General features: G+C 39.6%; 1 protein-coding gene across 5 annotated transcripts in view; it reads left to right on the top strand.

The window, feature by feature from the left end:
- The window catches only part of LOC142148299 (nuclear receptor ROR-beta-like), a 140,039-nt gene extending 125,185 nt beyond the window's left edge, over nt 1–14,854 (top strand). For all 5 annotated transcript variants that reach the window (XM_075204774.1, XM_075204775.1, XM_075204778.1 and 2 more), the window contains one exon: nt 8,231–14,854. In XM_075204774.1, the coding sequence (XP_075060875.1) occupies nt 8,231–8,392 (162 nt within the window). In that variant the 3' untranslated portion in view covers nt 8,393–14,854. The remainder of the gene's footprint in view (nt 1–8,230) is intronic.
- Nucleotides 14,855–24,262: the final 9,408 nt, after the last annotated feature.

Below are 24,262 nucleotides of genomic sequence, written 5' to 3' on the forward strand. Positions count from 1 at the left end.
CTGATTTGGAAGTGTTTATAGAAGTCACCTTTGGGCAACGAGTATAGGGCACTGAGATGTGAGTAGGAGAAAAGCTCGCCTGAGTCCAGCAAGTGTCCTAAAGTCTGAATACCCCTCCTGATCCATCCAGAAAGGTTCAAATCTGCTATTTGTCTGGCGACCACCTGTAGTGACACACCCGTCATGGGACATATCAGCCCCTCAGTATCTTGGCACAGTCAAGGTCATCTCTAGTAAGGGCCGGCAAGGTCTCCACAGGAGGTCTCCACTGACCAGGTACCCATAGAAGATCCGACAGGGGGAATTCTGAGTTACATGCTATTTCCAAGTCTACCCAAGGTTTCACCCCCCTTGTAAGGTACCAGTCTCGAACCTGGGACACAATACAAGCCTCATGATATTTTGTCAAATGAGGGAGGGGCAGTTCCCCTTGTCATTTCCCTCTAGCCATACGCTGCATAGCAATACGTGGGGGTTTGGACTTCCAGACATATGTTTTCATCAGGGAGGTCAATTTGGCTGGCAACCCTGGGGGAAGGAAAAACGGGAGCATATGGAATAGGTACATTAATTTAGGGAGAAGCATCATTTTGAACGCTGAGATCCTGCCTAACCAAGAGACCTCGTAGCACATCTACGGCCCTGTAAGCTTCAATAATTGTTGGTGAAGTAGAGAAAAAGTTATGTTCTATAACTAAATCTAGATGAGGAGTTATTTGAATCCCAAGATAAGCAAGTCCAGTAGTTTTCCAAGAGTAAGTAAATTTATCTTTAAATGTGGCCGCTGGAACATTTATAGGGAGTACTTCTGTCTTTGAGGTAATTAGTTTATAAAGAGAAGCCCTGCCGAACTGAAACAGCAGGTCATGAATCATTGGCAGCGAGGTCTCTGGGTTAGTCACAAATAGGAGTACATCATCAGCGAATAAGCACACTTTATGGGATGTCCCTCTCGCTTCTAGTCCTGTACACCCTTGGTCAAGTCTTATTCGTGCCGCCAACGGTTCGATAGCCATCAAATATATAATGCGGGACATGGGACAGCCCTGTCGGGTTCCGTTAGTAATTGAGAAGTTTAGGGAGAGAAATCCGTCACCATATACTTGCGCTGATGGGTTCGAATATAGGGGTAAAATGGCGTTCGGTATATTACCGGGAAATCCGAAAGTATGAAGAACCTGAGTCCTATAAGACCAGTGTAACCTATCAAACGCCTTTTCGGAATCTAGAGATAGCAATAACATGTTATCATTATTTTTATGGCATTGTTCTATTAAGTGAAGTATATACGTCTCGAATTGTCAGGGGCCTGTCTACCTGTCACAAAACCCACCTGGTCAGGGGCCTGTCTACCTGTCACAAAACCCACCTGGTCAGGGGCCTGTCTACCTGTCACAAAACCCACCTGGTCTGGATGGATCAATTCCGGAATGATAGGAGCCTGTTGGCAATAAGTTTTGTGAATATTTTTACATCAGTATTTAAAAGGGCTATGGGATGATAGTTCTTGCAGTCAGTAGGTTCCTTTCCAGGTTTGGGGATGACCACTATATGGGATTCTAACATCTCGGATGGGAAGGAGCCAGAATGAGTCCCGGCCTCATACAGTTGAAAAAGGTTAGGTGACAGAACATCTTGGAATGTGGAGAAGAATGAGTTACTATATCCATCAGGGCCAGGTGCATTATACTTAGGAAGTTGTTTAATGACCCTATTTATTTAATCTAAGAACCAAGGGGCATTCAGTTCTTCCCTGAGAGAGGGGGATATAGCTGGCAGGGGGAGACCTCCCAAAAAGGTGGCAATATCGTGTTCTGTAGGCTGATAGGTAGAGGGGTCATTACGCAAATTATATAAGTCTGTTTAGAAGGCTGCAAAAGAGTCTGCAATAGCTTTAGGGTTGGTAATCTTGGTGCCCTTGGAAGTTGTGATGGTTCTAATACGATTTCGGGCCTGCAGTCCCCTGAGTTTACGTGCCAGCAATCCACCCGCTCTATTTCCTGCTACATAGTATTTTTGGTGTAGCTTAGATAGTGCCATCTGGGTACGCGTCATAAGTAGTTTTTGCAATTCGGCTTTGACCCGCGTTCTCTCGAGATTCAGTGTTTTGGAGGGATTTTTTTTTTTGTTCTGGGAGTCTAAAAGTTTAAGTTTCGCTTCCATTTCTGTCTGCAAGTGTAAGTTTGCTTTATGTAATCTAGGCTAGTTGGATAATTCTGCCCCGAACTACCGCCTTAAGGACACACCAGTATGTAAAAACCGAAGTATCAGCGGGTTATTGGTTTGTGTAAAGGAGTGAATGGCATCTGTTATCTCTAGTTTTGCTTTAACCGAGAGTAGCAAGTGTTCTGGCAACCGCCATGGTTGTAACGCAAAGAGTGCTCTATTAGATTTCCATGTCCATGTCACGGGAGCGTGATCAGACCATGACATAGGGAGAATCTGGGTTTTATGGGTGTTTTGCAAAGACCATTTTTCTGAAAGGATGAGATCAATTCTAGAGTAGGTATTGTGTACTGTGGAAAAGTAAGTGAAATCTCTATCTTTAGGGTTAGCTGTTCTCCAGACATCATATAGTCCAAATTCGGCCAAAAGCCTACCCAGGGCCATATCCGAAGTAGTAGGGGATTGCGGCTATTTAGGTCCTGGTTTAAGAGATCTGTCTATTTTAGGCTCTATTACTAGGTTGAAATCGCCCATTATCACCAGACTGCCCCTTTTGACCTTTTCAATCAGGATTGAAGTATTTTTCAGGAAGTGAAGTTGTCTGGAGTTAGGGGCATAAAGTGACACCAGAGTTATCCATTTCTCATTCAGTTGGCCTATAATTATCAGGTATCTACCATCTTATCCTCCACAGTTGTGAAAAGTTTAAAGGAACATTTCGAGCTAAGTAAAATGGCAACTCCGCATTTTTTATGGGGTCCATTTGCAGTGTAACATATAGGAAAACGCCGGTCCCTAAAGACAGGTGGGTCTTTGGCTGCAAAGTGTGTCTCCTGAATTGCTTTAATGTCAGCTTTGGATTTATGGAATGATGTTAACGCCAGCCTCCGCTTGGCAGGGGAGTTAAGCCCTCTGGAGTTCTGAGACAGAAGTGTAACCATCAATTAAAGGGAGGGATTAGAAGCATTACAACCAGGAAGCAATATGTGAGGCTTCAGTCGAAGTTGACATGTCCTTTTAATGAAGTCAATTATTTTCAGGTGCTGCGTTCCATAAGGTATGGGGAGGAGCAAAAGAGGGGGGGTTACATATCCCATCTGAGGGTGGGGAAACAAAAATAATCCCAAATATGGGATTAACATTTTTGCTGGAGAGGGGAAATACCGGCAAAATCAAACTTGGGGTGCCCGGCCTAGGCCAGTTGGCACCACCACCCGCATGTATAACCTAAACAATAACCTGTCTAAAATCAAGTAGATAAGTATGAGCACATATCAAGATTCAATCACAGAATATGCATATCGTAGCAGGCAAATATACAGTGTTTCTAGACTCCCTAGTCAAGAAGAAAAAACATGTACCAGGTTATCAAAAGGGAGATTTATATCAGACTATATATATATATATATATATATATATATATATATATATATATATATATATATATATATATATATATTTATACATGTAAATAACTTCTCCCCTATTTATGAAGTAAACAAACAGATCTACATCTCAGTGAGGGGAAAGACAAATGACAATCAAACGTTTTAGGAACTAACTATATTCCATTAAAGTTAAATCTCTCCCTCGCAGTATTGTATAAAGTAAACATAATACAAGTGAGAGCAGAAGCAGGTCAAGTAGAACCTTGTCTGGAGAGTGGGTCAGCACAGGGTCATCCCTCCACTAGAGATCAGCCTCTGGAGTCTGTGTCGTCACTGCATCCGTGTGTTAGACTGGACCTAAAGAAAAGGCATCATCCAATACAAGTACACATAGGAAAGGAGGGGTATCTAACAACGAGCAACCGCACAACACTACAACTAAAGAACCCACTCAATGAATTATAAAATGTTCTGGGGACGTTCCTCTAGGTCTCCAGAATCATTAAATAAGTCTTAAAGACACTCATCTAAGGTCTGAAGTTATTTAGATGATCTTGGTGTCCACATGTTTCAAAGGATCTTCCTGTAATGCCCTTAAGGTAAAGAGATAGAGGCCAAGAAGAGTTTGTGGGAATGTGACTCACAGCTACCTCCGACTCTTGGAGAAGAATGTGTTCTTGGGTCTTGGCCCAAAGGCGAAAGAACTCAGGTCGAACTAGGAAGCACTTCCCGAGTCGGAGATTCTCTGCGCCCTGATCCCCCCTGAGTAGACCAGTCATTAGAAATGCGGGTTCTAGCTTTGGGGTCAGGCTGAGATACCGGGAGGCTTGCAGCAGGGCACCAATCTCCAGGTAGGTCATCCACCTCAATGTCCCAAATGCAGCCGCGGAATGGGGGTCACAGCACCTCTCCGGCACCAGTAGGCAGATGTAGACCTCACGGGGATGTGTGTGTCTCCACAAGCAGGCTGGCGGGTCGGCAGCGCTCTCCTCACATATGGCAGTCAGACCGAACAGTTAGGGTGGCCAATTAGCAGTGATAAGGCTGACCGTTTGAGGAGCTCCAGAGAAGCTTGTCTACCCACGATGGCTGCCAGGCCACGCCCCCATTAAGGCCTGTTTTGTAAGTCAATTTATTTTGTGGGGACGGGGGCATGGCAGCAGTGCTGTGCCAAGGTGCCTAACGTGATGATGTGACTCCTAGAACCCTGAACACAGAGAGAGAGATCTCTCCCATTATATGTATTATACTTGCCTGTCATCAATTATTGTCATTACTATTCCCCAAGATCTTTTGAACTGAAATATTTGCAATAACCTCTTCATTCTTTCAAATTACTAGATTCAACATAGTATTTTTCTAGTCCTGGTTTCTACTAACTGACCATGACGTTTTCATGCAGTTCCTGTAATTGTCTGATCACTACAATCAGCTTCAGGATAACATAAATCTACTACAGTTACAACTTTGTCAAATAGTGCAGCCCTTTCAGTCTGTGGTTAGATTGAGTATCTTCCATGTCATTTATGGGGTTGTAGCATATTCCCAGGGCCTGATTAAGGGTTCTGGCCGCCCTAGTCTAATACGGCCGCAGCGCCCTTCCCCCCCCTCCTCTGAATATATTTAAGTGTAAAGGAACACTCCTGAATATGAATGTTCAGGTGTATTCTCCAGCATTCAAATTTAGACAGATTGTGCCATTGTCTCTTACCTGTTCTTGCTCTTCTCTCTTGCAACTGTGTTATCCTCTCGCTGGCTTCTGGAAAGTTGGCGTCCTGTTTTGAAAATGCAAAAATGTATTATAATGCAAACCCTGAATGATTAGGCCCTTTAGTTAAAACAAAACACTCCATTATGGCCAGCTAAAAGTACCCCATTGGACAGGTATATATAAGCAATATCTGAATATTTGTTGTCAATCAAATACAAACCTCTACCAGCCCCATCTCACTATTATTTAGTATTCTAGTGATTGCTGAGACCACCCATGTGACCACCATACAATCATGAGATTCTGCCCCCCAAAGCTGCTCTATTTTTTAAATACCCCCTGCAGCCATTTTCCTTAACCACAACCCCCCCCCACAGCCATTTTCCTTAACCCCTGCTGCAGCCATTTTCTTTACCTCTCACCCTGCATCCATCCCCCTTGCAGCTATTTTCCTTACCTCCACTCTGTAGCTATCCCCCCCCATCACATCAAAACTCCCCCAGTCACATATATCAGCCCCCCTCCTCTGCCCTCCTTCATACATATCAACCTCTCTCCCTCCCTATACATATGCATGACAGTCCCCCCTCTCCCTCCCTATAGATAAGCAGGGTAGTTCCCCCCCTCCCTATAGATATGCAGTGTAGTTCCCCCTCCCTATAGATATGCAGTGTAGTTCCCCCCCTCCCTATAGATATGCAGGGTAGTCCCCCCCCCTCCCTATAGATATGCAGGGTAGTTCCCCCCCCTTCCTATAGATATGCAGGGCAGTTCTCCCCCTCCCTATAGATATGCAGGGCAGTTCTCCCCTTCCCTATAGATATGCAGGGCAGTTCCCCCCCTCCTTATAGATATGCAGGGCAGTTTTTCCCCTCCCTATAGATATGCATGGCAGTTCCCCCCCTCCCTATAGATATGCATGGCAGTTCCCCCCCTCCCTATAGATATGCAGGGCAGTTCCCCCCCTCCCTATAGATATGCAGGGCAGTTCCCCCCCCCTCCCTATAGATATGCAGGGCAGTTCCCCCCCTCCCTATAGATATGCAGGGCAGTTCCCCCCCCTCCCTATAGATATGCAGGGCAGTTCCCCCCCCCTCCCTATAGATATGCAAGGCAGTTCCCCCCCCCCCCTCCCTATAGATATGCAGGACAGTTCTCCCCCCCTCCCTATAGATATGCAGGGCAGTTTCCCCCCCCTCCCTATAGATATGCAGGGCAGTACTCCCCCCTCTCCCTATAGATGTGCAGGGCAGTTCCCCCCTTCACTTACCTGTAGTTGTGCCAGCGTCTCTCCTCTCCTCAGATCAGCAGATAGGAAGTGAAGACGTCCTGCTTCCTGTCTGCTGCACAGCAACAGGCAGCCTGGTGATTGGCTGTGTGTTGCTAACCACTGACCACCAATGCTATTGATCGTCGAGCCCTCCACCCCCCCGCGGCGACCCTCTCTCCCCCACCCCGAAAAAAAAAATGAATGAAAAAAAAATGAATGAAAAAAATAAATACCCGCAGCGCCGCGCCCCCCGGGACCCAGCGCCCCAGCCTGCAGCCTGGTCAGCCTAGTGGTTAATCAGGCCCTGCATATTCCCTTAATTAACTAGGGGTCGATCTAGAGTGGGACACAAGGGCACTTGTATCTTGCAATAATCATTTGCAGGATTGTTGTTTTAAATGGTTTATTGCAGCAAAAGTAATATGTCTGCTATTACTTTTTGACCACACCTTTAGTTAATTGCAAGGTTTCAATTTTTCTCTTACAATACTGTTAACTGGAGCATCATTTATGTCTTAAAATTGGCCTGTAAAATCCCCTATGATAATATAAAACAATTCTAAAAATAATAATAAAACATACTTATTCTTTTGCATGTGCAGTAGGACGGCTTCAGAGGTGGTACAAGGCATAAGGGCAGAAGGCCATGTGCCAACCTCTAATTTAGGACACCAAAGCATGGTAGTTAATGGGAGGAGGAAGAGTCATTTATATTTATAGTGCCCTGCCTCCTAAGGAAAAAAGCTAACTGCTAATTCACATCCTCATCCTTGATGCAGAAACATGGCCTATAGAGCTTCTTCAGATGCAACTCAGTGTCCAGTCTGGTTACAGGCTACCAGCGACCTGAGGCACCATGTTCTTTCATGTCCGAGCTGGGCAGGTATTGTGTATGCACAATTAGATACCCTCGCAAATGCTGAAGTCATGCAGAGCACATCCAACATTGGTTATTGTAAGATTACCTTTGGAAGAGTCAAGTGAGAAGCAACTACACTATGAATACTACAGCAGAAAGGACAACCCACTAATCTTCAGTGATTACATTTTGACAAAGGCAAAAATTACATAATCGCCGTAGGAGGAACAAAACAAAACGATTTCATGAAAATGATAAAGCTATTTTTTGTTCTTTTGCTCTGCAGCCATTGCCCTTATTATACTTGTCTTACACTTCCCTGCCCCCTGTTCTGTCTTTTATAAGCATAAGAATTTGTAAGTTAGATGCGTATCTGCATATGTAAGTGCCATTTTTGTGCATATGAGCAGTACAGAAATGTGTATTTTATGCAAATAAATATTTATACATCCAAGTCTACATGAACCCCTATGTGAACTTCTAGGTTACCATTACGAACTACTGATGCTTCCCTGATCTCAAAAAACTGCAACCTAACCTGAAAAAAATCTTGCCTCTTTAATGTAAGACTGGCCCTCTTTACTCAGAAAATAAGTTTTAAATTGCTAAGTGAATAGAACCATTGTTCGATTAAAATCTGTCCAACATCTGAAGTTTGTCATTGTTCAATACAGAAATAATAATTTATTTCTATATTTTTTTTTTACAATTACCAGTTTACATATATGCTAAAAAATTATTTTCTTTGCTCTCAAGTTATTCAATACATATAGAAAAATAATGGGATTTATCAGAAAGGATATTAATATGAATTGTTTCTTTTCTCTCTTTTGCAGATGATTTCCAAACTCCCACTTATGAAAACCATCTGTAACCTCCATTTTGACAAGCTTGAGTTTTTCCGTCTACTTCACCCGGACACAGCCCATGCTTTTCCTCCTCTTTACAAGGAAGTGTTCAGCTCTGAGCTTCAGTACAATGACCTGCGGTCCAGTTAGTAAAATGCCAGTTTGCGCATAAACTGTGAAAAAAAAGCAGCACTTCCCTTTGTATTTTATCAAGAAAATTGGGAGTTGTCAATGACGTGCTGGTCTGTTTGAAGTTTCCATTGTTTCTGTGTTCTACTGGATCAATTACAGTCCACAAACAGATTGAGGGTGAAAAATATGGTATCAACCTGCTACTTGGAAAGCACTGCAAAGGCCATTTGGCACTGAATACATTTGTTGTTGTTAACTACATGAATTGTGCATGTATAAGATGATGAATTTTCTTTAAAAATGGCCATATATAGGACTTGAAGTTCTTACTGACCACTTTTGAATGTATAACATTCGCCAAGTGTGCTGCCTCTCCCTGAGAAACCCTTTGAAGAGATGTAAAGGTTTCAGGTGAAGTATGTGGTCTCGAGTTGCATTGATTACATTGCTACAGCATCCAACAAGCAAAGATGTACAGAAAAATAGTGGTTTCATGTCAGCAACTACATACATTAACTGTCCAGCTAAGCTGTATCATATTTTACTTAATTTTCCTCTGTTTTCTTTTTATCTATAACATTGGTTCTGTCTATTCCACAAGAATAAGACACTACATTGGTTACATTATTCACAATACTGCAATATAAAGAATATCTGTGTATTCAAGTATGATCTTGAATCTAAATACTGGAGTAATAGTTAAGTGTATGCTTATTTTGGGGGGAAGCACTTAATACCAAAATCTAGCAGTGTTTAAAAATAAAATGTTGTTGTTAATTGTGAATGTCAGACAATTATGTATGTTCTTTATATATGCTGTTTGTGTTGTTCATGTCGTGGTAATTAAGTGAATGTAGGCATGAATGACATACAAAGCTTGAGGCTTGAAGATGCTTGTTGCAACAATGTTACAACAACAAGGATATTAAGTCGAGTGTTTGGGACATTTACTTGATTCCAGAAACTGTTGGCTGCAATCAGTAAACCTAAAATTCAAGTTGCTTTATGTAAAACAGCTATTAACAATTTAAAAAAAAACAGTTATAATTTATCATTATCCTTTTATTTACATAGTGGTAACATTCCTCACAGCATTGAACAGAAAACTTTATTTACACAAAAATAAAATATTTGTATACCTCACAGCGCTATATGGAGCACTCCCAACACGAGGCGAAATATCCCCAAAGATAGCAAGAGCTGCCGCTTAAGCCGTCGGCTTAAGCAAGAGATAGCTCTTGCTATCTTTGGAGACATTTCGCCTAGTGTTGGGAGAAGCTGGGACCCGGGTAATCCATCTTGTCTCTTCACTATATGTGCTTATGACACATATCTATATGGTACGCGAATAGGAGGACACCAGTTCCTACCTTTGTGTTTATATATGTTTTAATATTAAATGGTATTATACATGTATGCCTTGTTTTCTTCATTATATGACCATTGTTGGAGTGCTTCTGGAGGATTGAGATTCCACTTATGACTAGATGCTATTTGATGCGCTGTGTCCAAGAGGTATTCTGTAAGCAGATTCCCTGCGGGGCCCCCTTTACGTGGTTATATCTAACTGGCCATATGGAATAGTTACACTTGGAAAAGGGCAGAAATCCATGGGACACTTATAGACTCATTGTATTTCATGCTGTGGTCACGAGTAGAGGACTATGAAAAAGAACTTATCTCACGTAAAGAAAAAAATTTTGAGAGATACAACTCATTATGAACTAGGCAACATTAGAACCTATAGACAAACCAACCAATATAAATCCTTTTAGAGGCATAGGTTCTAGAAATTTCAGTAATTCCAGACAAGGGAGATTATATTCATCACTATCCCATGAGCGAAGAACCCATATGAAATCAGATAGGAATTACCCTACAGATAGAAGGTTACCACAAAAAGTCCATGTAAAATCCAATGGCAATTTTTCATCTTATACACATAAAGAGCCTAATACTCGGTCTAGGGGTATATTACATTCTGATACATCCAACTATGCGGATGATGATAATCAACATTTTTTAGGAAGACAAAAAAACAACTTGGAACAGTTTACTCACAAAAACCGGTTCCAAGAACTTCATATAAGATCCCCAAAAAGATCCCGCGATTTCGAGGTAAGAGAGGAGGAAGAAAATGGAAAAAAAACAATATGCAAATTAACTGAATCTAAAATAAATTACAATCTATCTGATGTACAATTAACCCCCGAACAAACTGATCTCCTAAAAAAAGCACTTAACTTTGCCCCCAGTACTAATCCTAACATATTTCTGAACTGAATAGGTTTATTAGAACCCTGTGTAGAAAAAGATACTTTGCTCAAAAAAAGATAAAAAAGATGCCTAGTGACACTAAACCTATTGTACTTGACAGTGAAGATATGACAAGTCTCGATATGTTAGAATCCCTGTGGGATGAAAGTAACAATTCTGCTACTAATGATCTTAATCTTTGTCCCATTTTTGATCTCAACAATAGTCAAGGAATCCTATTGACATCTGAAAGATCGAAATTTAAACGCAAATCCAAATTTTTCCCTAATAATCAGAAAAGCCCGGCAATACAATGTTTTTATAAAAATAACTCTCAATGATTTTAAAAAATTATGTGACTTGCACAATGGAAAAGAGTTAGGGATGAAAAAATGTATCAAAGGGCGAGAGAATAGCCCTAAGACAATTAGAAAAAGATAAGTCATTAACTATTAAAAAAGCAGACAAGGGAGGTGGAGTTGTGGTAATGAATACTTCATATTATATCACTGAATCACTGCGACAATTAGGGGAATCAACTTTCTATACAAAATTAGACAGTGATCCCACACTACAGTTGAAACAGGCATTATTATTACATTTACAGTCAGCCTTAAAAGATAACATAATATCAAAAGGTGAATTTCATTTTTTATTTGCTGAACATCCCATTACCCCGGTTTTTTATTTCTTACCAAAAATACATAAGTCACTTACACAGCCACCGGGGAGGCTAATAATTTCAGGCATTGGATCTCTGACATCTAACCTTTCTGCCTATGTTGATTATTATTTACAGCCTTCTGTTATTTCGTTACATTCTTATATTCGAGATACCATGTTTCTCTTGGAGACATTGGATGGCTTTATTTGGGAAGATAATATGGGCTTCTTAACCTTAGATGTACAAGCTTTATATACACACATACCCCATCTTTGTGGTGTGGAAGCGGTAAAAAACATCCATCAGAAAAACCCTGATATTTCTGTCCCTCACTGTTCTTTTATTCTAAACTCGATATTATTTATTCTAACCCACAACTATTTTCTATTTGACACTGCGTATTATTTACAAACTTTAGGGACAGCTATGGGCACCAGATTTGCCCCTAGTTTTGCCAACATTTACATGGGCTAGTTAGAAGACAATTTGATTTGGAATGGCCCATATGGGTCAAATCTGGTGTTCTACGGTCGCTATATAGATTACCTTTTTATTATTTGGAAAGGAGGTCCCACATTAGCTCATCAGTTTGTTTCATTTTTGAACACTAATTTATTTAATCTAACCTTCACATACTCATATAATGAGATAGAAATGAATTATCTTGATGTCACTTTTGTACAAAATAATAAGATAATGACTAAAAATTATAATAAATCTGTAAATACGAACAATTTTCTACATTATAAGAGTGCCCATCATAGACCCTGGGTCAACAACATACCAAAAAGTCAGCTAAATCGTTTGAGACGTAATTGTACATTAGATGAAGAATTTAGTGTACAGGCGGATAATATGTGCCAAGAATTTATACAGAGAGGCTATCCCTGTGAATTATTGTCTGAAGCAAAGAAATCTGTGCTAGAAAAAGATAGAAAAATGTTGTTTAAATCGAAGACCGATAAGGTTAAAAAACCAAAAAGCACTATGTTTGAGGATGGATGTACACCGATTTTTGTATCTAAATTTAATACTAAGTCATTGAACATAAAGAAATTGATTGAGAAAAATTACGATTTATTAAAACAGGATGCTATATTAGAACCCTTATTGGGTGACAAACCAAAAATTGTTTTTCGAAAGAATAGAAATTTAAAAAGTCTTTTGTCTTTAAGCCAATTCAAGGCAGTGAAAACACCAAAACCTATGACTTTGAATTGGCTACCACCGAAATTATTAGGATGCTATAAATGTAATAAAAAAATATGTATGACCTGTACCTCCATTACTGATAAAAAGAAGACTCTGATTTCAACTGTTTCTGGTGAAACTTTTCCTATCAAACAACATATCACTTGTGATTCCATGTTTGTTATATATGTGTTAGAATGCCCTTGCCAGCGTCAATATGTAGGCAGAACAACTAGATCTCTAAAAACACGTTTTAGAGAACATAGACGTAATATCACAATAGGTCTACACACACATAGTGTATCTAAACATTTTTCATTGGTACACAATCGAGACCCTTCAGGTTTACAATTAACCGGTATAGAATTAATCACTAAAACCTCCAGAGGAGGAGATGGATTTAGAAAACTATGTGAAGCAGAATCACTATGGATCTTTAAGCTTTAGATTTTTTTGAGGATTAACACCTTAGTGATCTATGATATGACTGAAAAGGTTTATATATCTAGTATATTTTTGTGGTTTGTCCCAATTTTTATACTTAGTAGGTCTTCTACTTTGATGAAGTAACTATATACAGTTATATATTTACAATTTGGTAATCTATAGATATCCATTGTTTTGTACAATTATCATTAGATGTGTGTATATATATGGTCAATCTACTCTTATATCCACTACCTTTATCTCCGTTGATTCTAAATCTAAATTTGATTTATTTTTATGCTTATTTCCATGTATTGATAAGGTCCAAAGGTCTAATTTTTTAATTGGTGTTGCAAATGCAACTAATCTCCTACTAATTGGAGATTTGAACCTCCTCCCCCTTTTTTTGATTAAAAAGGGATGAAGATTGAGATCCTACACTTACCTTTTGGCTTGAGAAAGTCTCATTCAGAGACGAAACGCATCGCCTGCTGTTGTGTGACACACTACCGTCAATCACCTGGAGGTTGAACACATGCCTGGTTTTTCAGCACACACTACTATGTGCTGACAGCCGCACGCTGTAGGAGAGCTGTTATACACGATTATTAGGAGGACATTGTGGATATCCAACAGCATACAGCTGTAAAAGTACCTATCCGGAGAGCCGTGAACTGAGCAGAGACTAGTGGATCGTGAGTACTATCGATTTTCACTATTTCCATCTATCGCTGGACACTCGAATAGGCTCCAAAATCCGGATATTGATCCAAGTGCCTGACAATATCGTTACTTTATGCTCTCAGAATTTACATATATAAATATACGATTGTGGCTATTGTTCTGCATATTAGTGCTGCCCAACAATTTATGTGTTCAAGTGGAAGTTGATTGCGGTTTTTATACACCTTTAGGAGTATTATCTCCTTATTTTATATTGGATCCAAATACATGTATGTGCATTTATTAAATACTTAAAGTTTTAATTCATTCTGCCCTGGTTTCTGATATTTTTTGCCATTATCACCTATTCCAGAGTGTTATTTAGCGCTGTTATCTTTTGCCTTACTGATTATGCTGTGGTCACTGTACTACTCTATGTGCATTTAATGTTTTGTTACAGTTTCCATATGTGACCACTGTTTGGTGAACTATATCTATGCCTGCTCCATATAGCGCTGTGAGGTATACTAATATATTCTTTTTGTGTGTATAATTGTTGGAAGGGTGGTGGCCTTTTCTGTACACCTCAGGCAGCTTTTTTGGTGATACATTAGCGCCCATTTCTGTTATATATTGTTGCATAAAACTTTATTTAGGCACATCAGTTCCTGACACAAACACAGGGACATTTAGTCAGGAGCCCAGTTACCTACAATTAAATGTCTTTGTTTCCTGTTTATTCCAATTTCTTCACACGATTCAAACATGAACATGAGATGAACACATAAAACTTTGTGCAGATAGCACCTTGGGTTAGAATGAAATCCACAGCCCCAGTGCTGTCAGGTTAACCACTGTGCCACTGTACATAGAATGTGAAATACCTTAACACCTGTCAAATAATAGGAACCTTAACATATATGAATGTCATAAGATGCCTTTTCATAATATTTTACATTTAGTAGCTTTTTAATATAAATATGGCCTTTGATACATGGAGAGTGTTTCTTCAAATACACATAAATATTGCCTCTCTGTATGTAAAACAGGGATGAAGGACCTACACTTTTGACAATCAGCTCTGCTCTGTACATTTGTATCAATAAGCAAAATATTTGTGTACGTGGCCCTCGAACTTTATTTGTCCAGATACCCCTGAGAAAACATCAAGTAAACTGTGCTGGAAGAGATTGGGCACAACACATATGTTACAGTCTATTGCTGGATCAGAATATTGTGCACAGTGGAAGCACAACTTTATGTAAAAATGTTATTTAAAATTTTTTTATATTTTTCTGATGGTGAAAGTAATGTCTTTATTGGTCTCTGAATGTCAGCAAGGATGACATCCTATTTTTGTACAAAACAAAAACAAAAAACAAGTCAATATGTGTATTATAAAAGGATTGTGAGAAGGTATGGATAAACCATACAGAATGGCAGGAAACAAAATAATGTTTTATTTTGCTTTATCGTAGCAAATATTTTAGGATCTGCATATGTGTCTGTTTAATATAAGGAAAATTAATGGTTTAATAAAATCCTTGTGCTTAAAGAGAGCTACGGGTTTGGCATCTTATTGCTGCTATTGGACTTTTTTTTTATAGACAACATAAAAACATTTCAATGGAGACAAGTTACAAAATAAGGTGTTGCAACATGCACTATGCACAATACAAAGTTGGGAAAAATTCAGCCTTACCAAATACACCACAGCATAAATAAGTAGAAAAAAAGATTATCCTATTTTGCATATTAAAACAGCAAATTGCATAATGTAAAAAATGACACTTTTATATCCCCCCTATTAAGTTTTCAAGAAGCTATTAGTAAAATAGTGCTTAAGTCATGGAAAACCACTGAGTTTTTTCTTAATGATCAATGTATACACGATGTTTACCCAGCGATTTCCATCTGCTGAGGATACTTATTATACATATTGAGCATTTTCCTGTGATTAATATTTAATATGTTGAGATAAAAAGCAGCCATAAATTGCTGCTTAACAGCAGTGAATGTTGTCTGTGTGCTAGATAATTGTCACATACCATCTCAATAGAGCCAAATTTTACAGTATAAATTATCCCTGGAGTTAAATTACAGTAGCATGTATCCTGGCTCAAAATGTAGCAATATATTCACTGTAGTTGGTAAAGGTAATCCACAAAGATCTAGTAAGTCAGAGATCAGCTCTGTACACTACTTCCCGTATAATAAGTTAAAAGCAGTTCTAAAACAGTTAAAGGTTTGTTAAGGCAATGGGAACCTACATAGAAGCTCATTTCTCCAAGGACAGCATTGTTTTGAACTGAAATACCTCCCAGTCCGATGAACTGTCATTGTTCATCTTTTGGTGATCTCTGTGGTCTCCTTGATAACATCAGCTGCCACCACAACTTCTGTGAACATGGAGAATAAGTGTCCAGGCTTTGACAAGAAAAAAAAATACTTGGCACACAGCTACTGGCAGAAAACCACAAGAGTTTACTTAATATAAATAGTGAAGGACATTTATGGTAGCCAGCAGTTGTCTACCTCAAAATCTGTACAAGATCATCTTTAATTTCTTCGCTTTATACTGGCTCTTCTCAGTCCAACTATACCACACAATATGAAAGCTGCACAAAAATCACCAATATCTGGCTTCATATTGGTGGTTGATTATGCCTATGCTTTACAGTAGCCACATACACTTCCCCCATCAGCAGCTCCTATTGTTCTTCTACTACTATATGTATCAATTTCACCTATACCTCTTAGATAGTAAGCTCATTTGAGCAGATCCATCTTTACCTTCTGTTTCATGTCATTGTATGGAATGTGTTTGTATTAGTATCACCTAAATGCACAGTGCTGCATAATATGTGGGTACATTAGGAATGATAATAATATAGGGCCTGATTCATCAAGGAACGGATCTGCCGATGATACACGATTCGCCACTGCGCATGCCCTGACAAGGGAGGTAAGAAGGGAAATCCATTTCAATCCGTTGCGCAAGCTGAAATTATCCATTGCGTCAGCTAAGAGTCTCTCAAATGTAAGTAAAATTATATCGCAACTGCATTTACTTGAGATAAAAGGGTGGGGAATGAGCGGAGATCTTAAATAAGTTTTGGAAGAGTAGGTGTTATTTCTACTGACTTGAGAAGAGTAGACGTTACCTCCGTCCATGTCGGATAGTTAAGCTGAATTTTATCTTAAATCATTGTTGAAACTTAAGGAAGCTCAGGGTCATGTTTAAATCCAAAGCAGCTAGCTAAATAACAGCAATAAAGTGTTCGAAAAGCATAATTCATTTAAAACACTCACAGCAAAATATGCACAACATACATCTTAATACACTTCACATAAAAAAAAAATTTGGGAAAATTTATTTTAGATTTATATCAAACATAAAACATTGTGTACGTTTTTTTAGAAGCAACCTCTTTTTAATTACAACCACCATTTTAATAAATTGCAATGTAAACTGGTTGATGTATCAACAAGTACTGATGATATTTGGGGATTTGGTTAAACCCGGAACTGCCGGAACGCCAGAATGAGTCAGCTTACTATAGCGCCCTCTGCTGCTTGGTGTCTTGAGTAAATCTTGTTGTGTTTTCTATGCCTGTAGAGTGCATTTTGTTCTGCTACACAGATATGTTCTCTGGAATATGTGTAGCAACGATATCCATTCTACCTGCCTTAATGTATGTTGGAATGGTGCACTGAGTGCATTCCCCATCCATTCCGGCTCCCGGAATGGAGCGCTGAGTGCATTCCCCATCCATTCCGGCTGCCGGAATGTATGCCTAAAGTACTGGCAAACCCATTCCAGCAGCCGGAATGGATGGTTACTCTTAACCCCATTCCGTCTGCTGGAATGGGTCTGCCAGTACCTTAGGCATCCATTCCGGCAGCCTGTATGGATGTAAAATGCATTCAGCGCACCATTCCAGCAGCCGGAATGAATGGGGAATGCACTTAGCACACCATTTCGGCAGCCGTAATAAAATCTAAAAATATTTATATGTAGCTGTAATAGTAAACATTGTGTAGTTTTTAAAACAAACAACCTCTTTTGAATTACAACCACAATTGTAATAAATCGCAATGTTAAGTGGACGATGTCAATGTTGCTAGTGTTTGTAACAAAACATTTTACAATACGCTAGTAATAATATGTTAAAAAAAATATTTATGAGAATTAAACGGATGATTTCTGCTAAATTAAACCAAGCGTACTCTTACACCATAAACATCCACACAAATATGGGAAGGATATTTTTTGATCCCACAGAGACAAGAGTGTTGGTGAGAATTCGAACTCAGGTTTGCACTGTTGCAAGGTGAATTGTCTAACCGCTACGCCAATGTGCAAGTGGTGAAAACAATATTTGAATGAAATAGAATAGATTGAAAAGCTGAGCATCAATTTCTCTCATAACAAGCTTTTTCCCTGATTACATTTTAATAATTATCAATACTTTGAAATATTATAGACAGAAATCATTGGTACATACACAGTTTACATTTTTGGAAATGGAAATTCAGTCATATATACTAATAATACTTTAACTTCATTTTTTTGCAGCTTCTTTGGTTTTTTGTGCCTTTCATCTCTGGATTGGTCGAATGTCTTTGCAATCAAGTCATTTTTTTTTTCTACTTCAATAAGTTTTTATTGAGTTTTTCAAAATTAAATGGGGTATACAAAAAAGAAAGGGCAATAAATACAAATGAGGGGAACAAATAAAGGGATCAGGGAGAAACCCAGGGGTGAGGGAAAGTCACTTTATTAAAACAGCGTTCCTATAACATACACAATTCTTTGTAAAGCAGAAATAAGGCATACACATTGGTCTTTCGCGTAGCTCACCAATAAGAAACAGAATAGATCCTGAGCATCTAGAAAATCACATAGGCAGAACTTGTTCATTAGACTGAGGGTCCTCTATGAGAGCTACTGGAGAAGGAGAGGGTGAAAGATTTGAGGCAACACAAAGTCTACTGGAGCCGTCTGTGACATATTCATGGCACCTAAACCATCTAATAATTGGGTCAGAGGCGGATGCCGTATAGGGCACATCAATTGTCTTCATCTCAAAGCTATATTGGATTTTAGTCACAACTCTAGTAATGCAAGGGGGAGAGGAGGACTTCAAGCTCTGAGTTATCGCTGCTCTAGCAGCTATTAGTATGTGCCCTAATAGATAACGGTTATGTTTAGGGACCACTGACGGATGTATGTGTAGGAGAGCTAAGCCCGGATCAAGAACAATTGAAGCCTCCAAAACCTCAAATATCAAGGCGGAGACCTCCCCCCAGAACGTCTGGATCACCGGGCATGTCCAGAATACATGATAGACATCAGCTATCTGGCCACATTGACGCCAACAAAATTGTGATTGACTTGGCCATATCTTGTAAAGGCGATCCGGGGTGAGGTAAAGCCGATTAAGAAGCTTAACATGCATTTCGGTGTGGATAATACATCTGGACATGCAATGTGAGTATATGAAGATGTTTTCCCACTGCTGCAGAGTAAGAGTTAAGTCAATATCTGCCTCCCAACGGAGTTGGGTCTTGGAGGCTGGGACCAGGGCCTGGAAATACCGGTAACAGAATGTTATTCCTCCGCTATTACCCGCTTTTGTTAATCTGTCTAGAACCTGAGCTGGTGGTGTAGATAGAGCAAGGGGGATTCTAGAAGCCGCTATTAAAGTAATTTTATCGTTTTCGAATAAGCATTGCATAAACGATTGTATTTTGTTTCCAAAGCACAAAGTAATTTATTTTAGCAGATGTAAAATGTAACAATTCAATACATGATTATAATACAGTACAGCCAATACCAAAAGACAAACCTGCGACCAGTATTTCACTCCAGAATACTGTGGTCAGAGTAAACTGAGGCCAGTGCCAGTGAGAGCTGTTATTATATACACTTAGTGTTACAGTGAGAACAATGCAGATGGTGTGGCTTGCTTCTATTAGTCCAGGTATCAGGAATGTCCAGAGTGCTGCAGGTCATAGGCCAGTTCAAACCAAAATATCCAAAGGTGGGGGTCATCTCTCCAGGGGTTGTGCTCCGACTTTCAACACCAAGACTCCAGTTTCAACTAGTCTATTAGCATTTTATAGTCAGTATCACTTTAAGTATTTATTCCCTAACATCACTAACTAGAGTATGCGATGTGCGATCTCTTCGGCGAATGAACCGGACAACTGCTGATGAATAGGGGATTAAGATGATACCAGACATGACACATTTCCTATAACCTGAACCTTAAATAACACTAAAGTGTATATATAATCCTAATATATAAACTAATAATAAACTAAATACTATCTGCTCATAAATCACTGTGGAATGGAATAAATATAAATATGAAATATATATAATTAACTAAATGTTGTAGTGCAAGTGTGTGCGTGCGTATTTTACCGTGCGATCGCAGTATGCCACGTGTTACATGGCATACTGATCGCAGTCGCACGGCAAAACAATATTAACCAATATCCTTTCGTTCATCCAATTATACGACTTTGACACTGCCCCCACCCAATGTCTAATGTGCATATATTTGAACAATTCGGATTGTGGAAAATTGTATTTGTCCCTAAGCAAGGCAAAGGGGAGAAAGAGGGTCTGAGCAAAAAAATCTGCCAGGGAGACTATCCCTCTGTCTCTCCATATAGTAATGTTAATATCCAGAATAAGTTTCGACAATGCTTGGAGAGAGAGATTACGGGAGGGGAGTGCAAAATCCGTGTGTGACCTAATAACTTTATCCCATACCCGCAAAGCATCCGAGATAGAGAGTAGTTTACAGACACCCAAGGGGCGATCCGACCTGGAAGTCCAAAGGAGATCCAGCAAAGGATAGCTTGCACATAAGGCCCTCTCAATATCAACCCACGGCTTAGCTGCATGGTGTAGCGACCACTCTCGGAGGCAGTTCAATATACAAGCATCCTGATAATATGTTAGATTGGGAAGCAATAAGTCACCTCTCGACTTCGGTAGAGACATGCGATTGTGTGTAAGAAGGGGGAGTTTTTGCCTCCAGACATATGACATCATCAAGGTGTGGAACCTAACCATCATCCGTTTTGGTATAATATAGGGTATAGTGCGGAAAATATACATAAGTTCTGGTAACAACATCATCTTAAATGCTGCTATACGGTCCAGCCAGTAGACCTCAAAATTAATCCAATTCTTAGCCAAAGAAGAAAGGTGAAGATATATCGGGGAAAAATTGACATCAAACACCTCAGATAAATTGGGGGGGAATATGAATACCTAAATATGACAAAGACTCTTTAACCCACACAAAAGGAAACTTCTTTTGAAGGTATAATAGGGAGGATTGTGGTATATTAATCAGAAGGGCCTCAGATTTTGTAATGTTCAATTTATAGAATGAGGCTTCACTATAACGATCTAAGATATGCTTCAGAGTTATCAGCGAGGTCTACGGGCTGGTTACAAACAAAAAGACATCATCTACAAATAAGCATGCTGTTAAAGGACCTGTGGTAGCGCCTTACCTGCGCACGCTATCTTCTTATTCTGTTCTTAGATACACTTGCTATAAAACTCACACTTTTATGCACTTTTCCTTACAAAGTGTTGCCTTACTCAGTCTTTTGACCACACTAAGTAACACAAGTTTTACAGAACTATTTATCCAATTATCACTGTATCTGAACAGTACTTCACAGTATATATTCATTATAAATAATCAATACTCACAACATATGTATGTATTTAAATCAAAGTATTTTACTGTTAACACAGAAAAGCTTGTATTCACAATTCACACATATATCATAACGTTGTTCAACATAACATAGTATATAAACATTAACCCTAGGTTCACCAACGTTATTCCTTACACTATCCTTGCTTCACATATGTATCCTTAATAAGAATCAGTATTTATAATATTGATTTAACTATCACAGATATCAGACAATATAACTACACGGTTATAGGTATATAAATAGTTAAATCCACATTACAAATACACATATCGCTCCATGGATATATATATATTAATGATACTTATCAAGTCCTTGTATCCTCGGTCCGATTCTTTATCTGCAATGTAGGGAACGTTCCTGTAGTATAGAATCCTTTCTTGTAGCTTAGTGTAGGTTTTCTGTAGTATAATGTATATATAGTTTCTGTAATGTAATGTATCTTTTTTGTAGTGTAATAGTATAGTGTAATATATATCTTTTCTGTAATGTAGTGTGTCCCTATTAGTGAGTGTTCCTAGTGTATTTTCTGTAGTGTAATGTGTTGTTCCAGGGCAGCAGCAGCAAGAGGGAAAGGGGAGTCCCGGGTCTGGACTTTTATAGTCCAGACCTGGTAACTCCCAGCAGCAGCGTGTGTGGTGATTCACCACAAACATGTGCAGCTTCTTGTGTCATGGGGTGATGAATCACCCCTTTCTGTTCACCCCACTGTGTATGTGTCCAACAGTAAAAAGCCAGTGACCCTCCCAGTGTCCCAACACCCTCCTTCGTCTATAGTCAGTTTCAGATAACAGCTTTGAAACCTGAGTTGTGTGTGGGGTTTTACAAACACATGCAAAATAGCTGTGTTGCCATGTGGCTGGGAGGATGGGAGATACTTTTGAACAATGCATGAAATGGCTTGAGAATCATATCATAGGAGAAGGTTCTTCAACACATGCCTTCTGTCTATGTGAATGAACAGTGATACCTGGGAAAGCCAGCAGCTTGCCGAATTGTATGAGCCATGGGTTCTATTGCCAAAGCATATATTAAAGGGGAAAGAGGGCACCCCTGCCTAGTACCATTAGTAATGGGAAATGGGGGTGATAAGAAACCGTTGCTAAATACTTTTGCGGAGGGACCTTGATATAAAGCTAGTATGGAATGTAGAACCCTTCCTTGTAGGGCAAACTTACTCAATACCTACTTCATGTACTTCCAATGGAGCCTATCAAAAGCCTTCTCTGCATCTAGTGAAAGCAGGATAACTTCCTCCTGGAGCCCAGAGAGGAAATCCACGACATTTAATATACGCCGCATATTATCCGAAGCCTAACGGCCTTCTACAAAGTCTACCTAGTCCGGATGGATCAGCTGTGGTAAAAGGGGATTTAGACGATCGGCAAACAATCTGGCTTAAATTTTCAAGTCAGTAGTACGCAATGCTATGGGTCTGTGTGATCCTTGCCAGGTTTTGGTATAGCTATATATAAAAGAGAATATAAGAGTATTGCAACAACCTCATAAATAGTTTTAACACAGGATCTATGAGACGCAGCCCTTACAGGACATCCACAGAAGCAGCCCATCATTGACCCATACCCCTGCGAAAGGACCAGCCTCCTGCGAACGGACTGGCCACCTCCTGGCAGCATTGCCCCTGGGTGCCAGTCTAGACTGTCACCTCCATGGACATCCCGATAACCACGCCTCAAGCTTATAAAACAGGCTAAAACATAACTAAGCAAACAAAAATACTGACATTTAGTGCCCGGGGCACTACTATGCATATCTGGTGGGATTGTGAGATACTCAGACCTTTCTGGTCCAAGGTCATGGAGGTCTCTGCTGAAATATTAGGAGATGATGTTCCTGATAGTCCCGCCTTCTGGCTTCTCAACAAGATCGACGTTCCAATTTCCAGGTTTAAAAAAAACATTTTACGTTCTCTGATTTCGGCTGCGAAAGCAGTGATTCCAACCCATTGGAGATCTCCTAACCCCCCAACCATCCGGGAGTGGTTCCAGAGATTGGAGTTTTATAGAGTTATGGATGAGCTTTTACTTTCATCTGCTGATAAAGTTACTGATTATTACTCCATTTGGAGCCCATGGCTCGAATTCCAGGACTCCGATAAATTTAATCATTTAAACAAACCAGTTCTCTCACCTACTCTCCTTGCTAAGACTTGAATTGTTTATTTACATAATCTGTACTAGGAAACATTGCCGCCCCCTTACCTATCCCCGTCTCTGTCTTTTCCTTTTTCTCTCCTTCTTCTTCTATTATAACATTTATTTGAATGTTATTATGACATTTTGTATTAATGAGGTGGTTTTGTTACCCACTTATCTGTTCTTGTGAATCTCTGTTGAAACTGCCTTAAAAACTTCAATAAAGATAAATATTATAAAAAAATACTGACATTGATTATAGTTATACTTATCAAGACGAATTTAAGTCCTATGAGACTTCAACATGGAAAACAGGAATAAAGCTCAATCTTTAGAAGCTTGAGACCAATCAGCCTGAGGAGGTTTGCTTGTAGTGGATCTCGATGGTAGGGATATACGCCACTCCTCTAGAAGCTTGGTGCCTGCCTCCACAGAGGAAATAACATAAGTAGAATCTTTGTACCGCACCAACAGCTTAACCAGGAAGCCCCATCTGTAGATGATGTTATTTGCCCGCAAGGCCGACGTGATTGGTGGAAGACTTTGTCTTTGGTTAATAGTGGTAAGTGAAAGATCCTGGAAGAGCTGAAGATCGCTGTGGACCGTCACGTTGCTGGGATCCTGTGCCACTCTGAGGATTGCTTCTTTGAAGTGGTAGAAATGGACCCTGAGCAGAGTGTCTCTTGGAACATTCCCAGGAGTAGAGCGTGGATGTGAAAAACAGTGTATATGGTCGATAAGAAAGTCTTTAGTGTCCAGAGACGGTAGCAATCTGTT

The sequence above is a fragment of the Mixophyes fleayi genome, chromosome 1, assembly GCF_038048845.1.
Source record: "Mixophyes fleayi isolate aMixFle1 chromosome 1, aMixFle1.hap1, whole genome shotgun sequence".
Lineage (NCBI taxonomy): Eukaryota > Metazoa > Chordata > Amphibia > Anura > Limnodynastidae > Mixophyes > Mixophyes fleayi.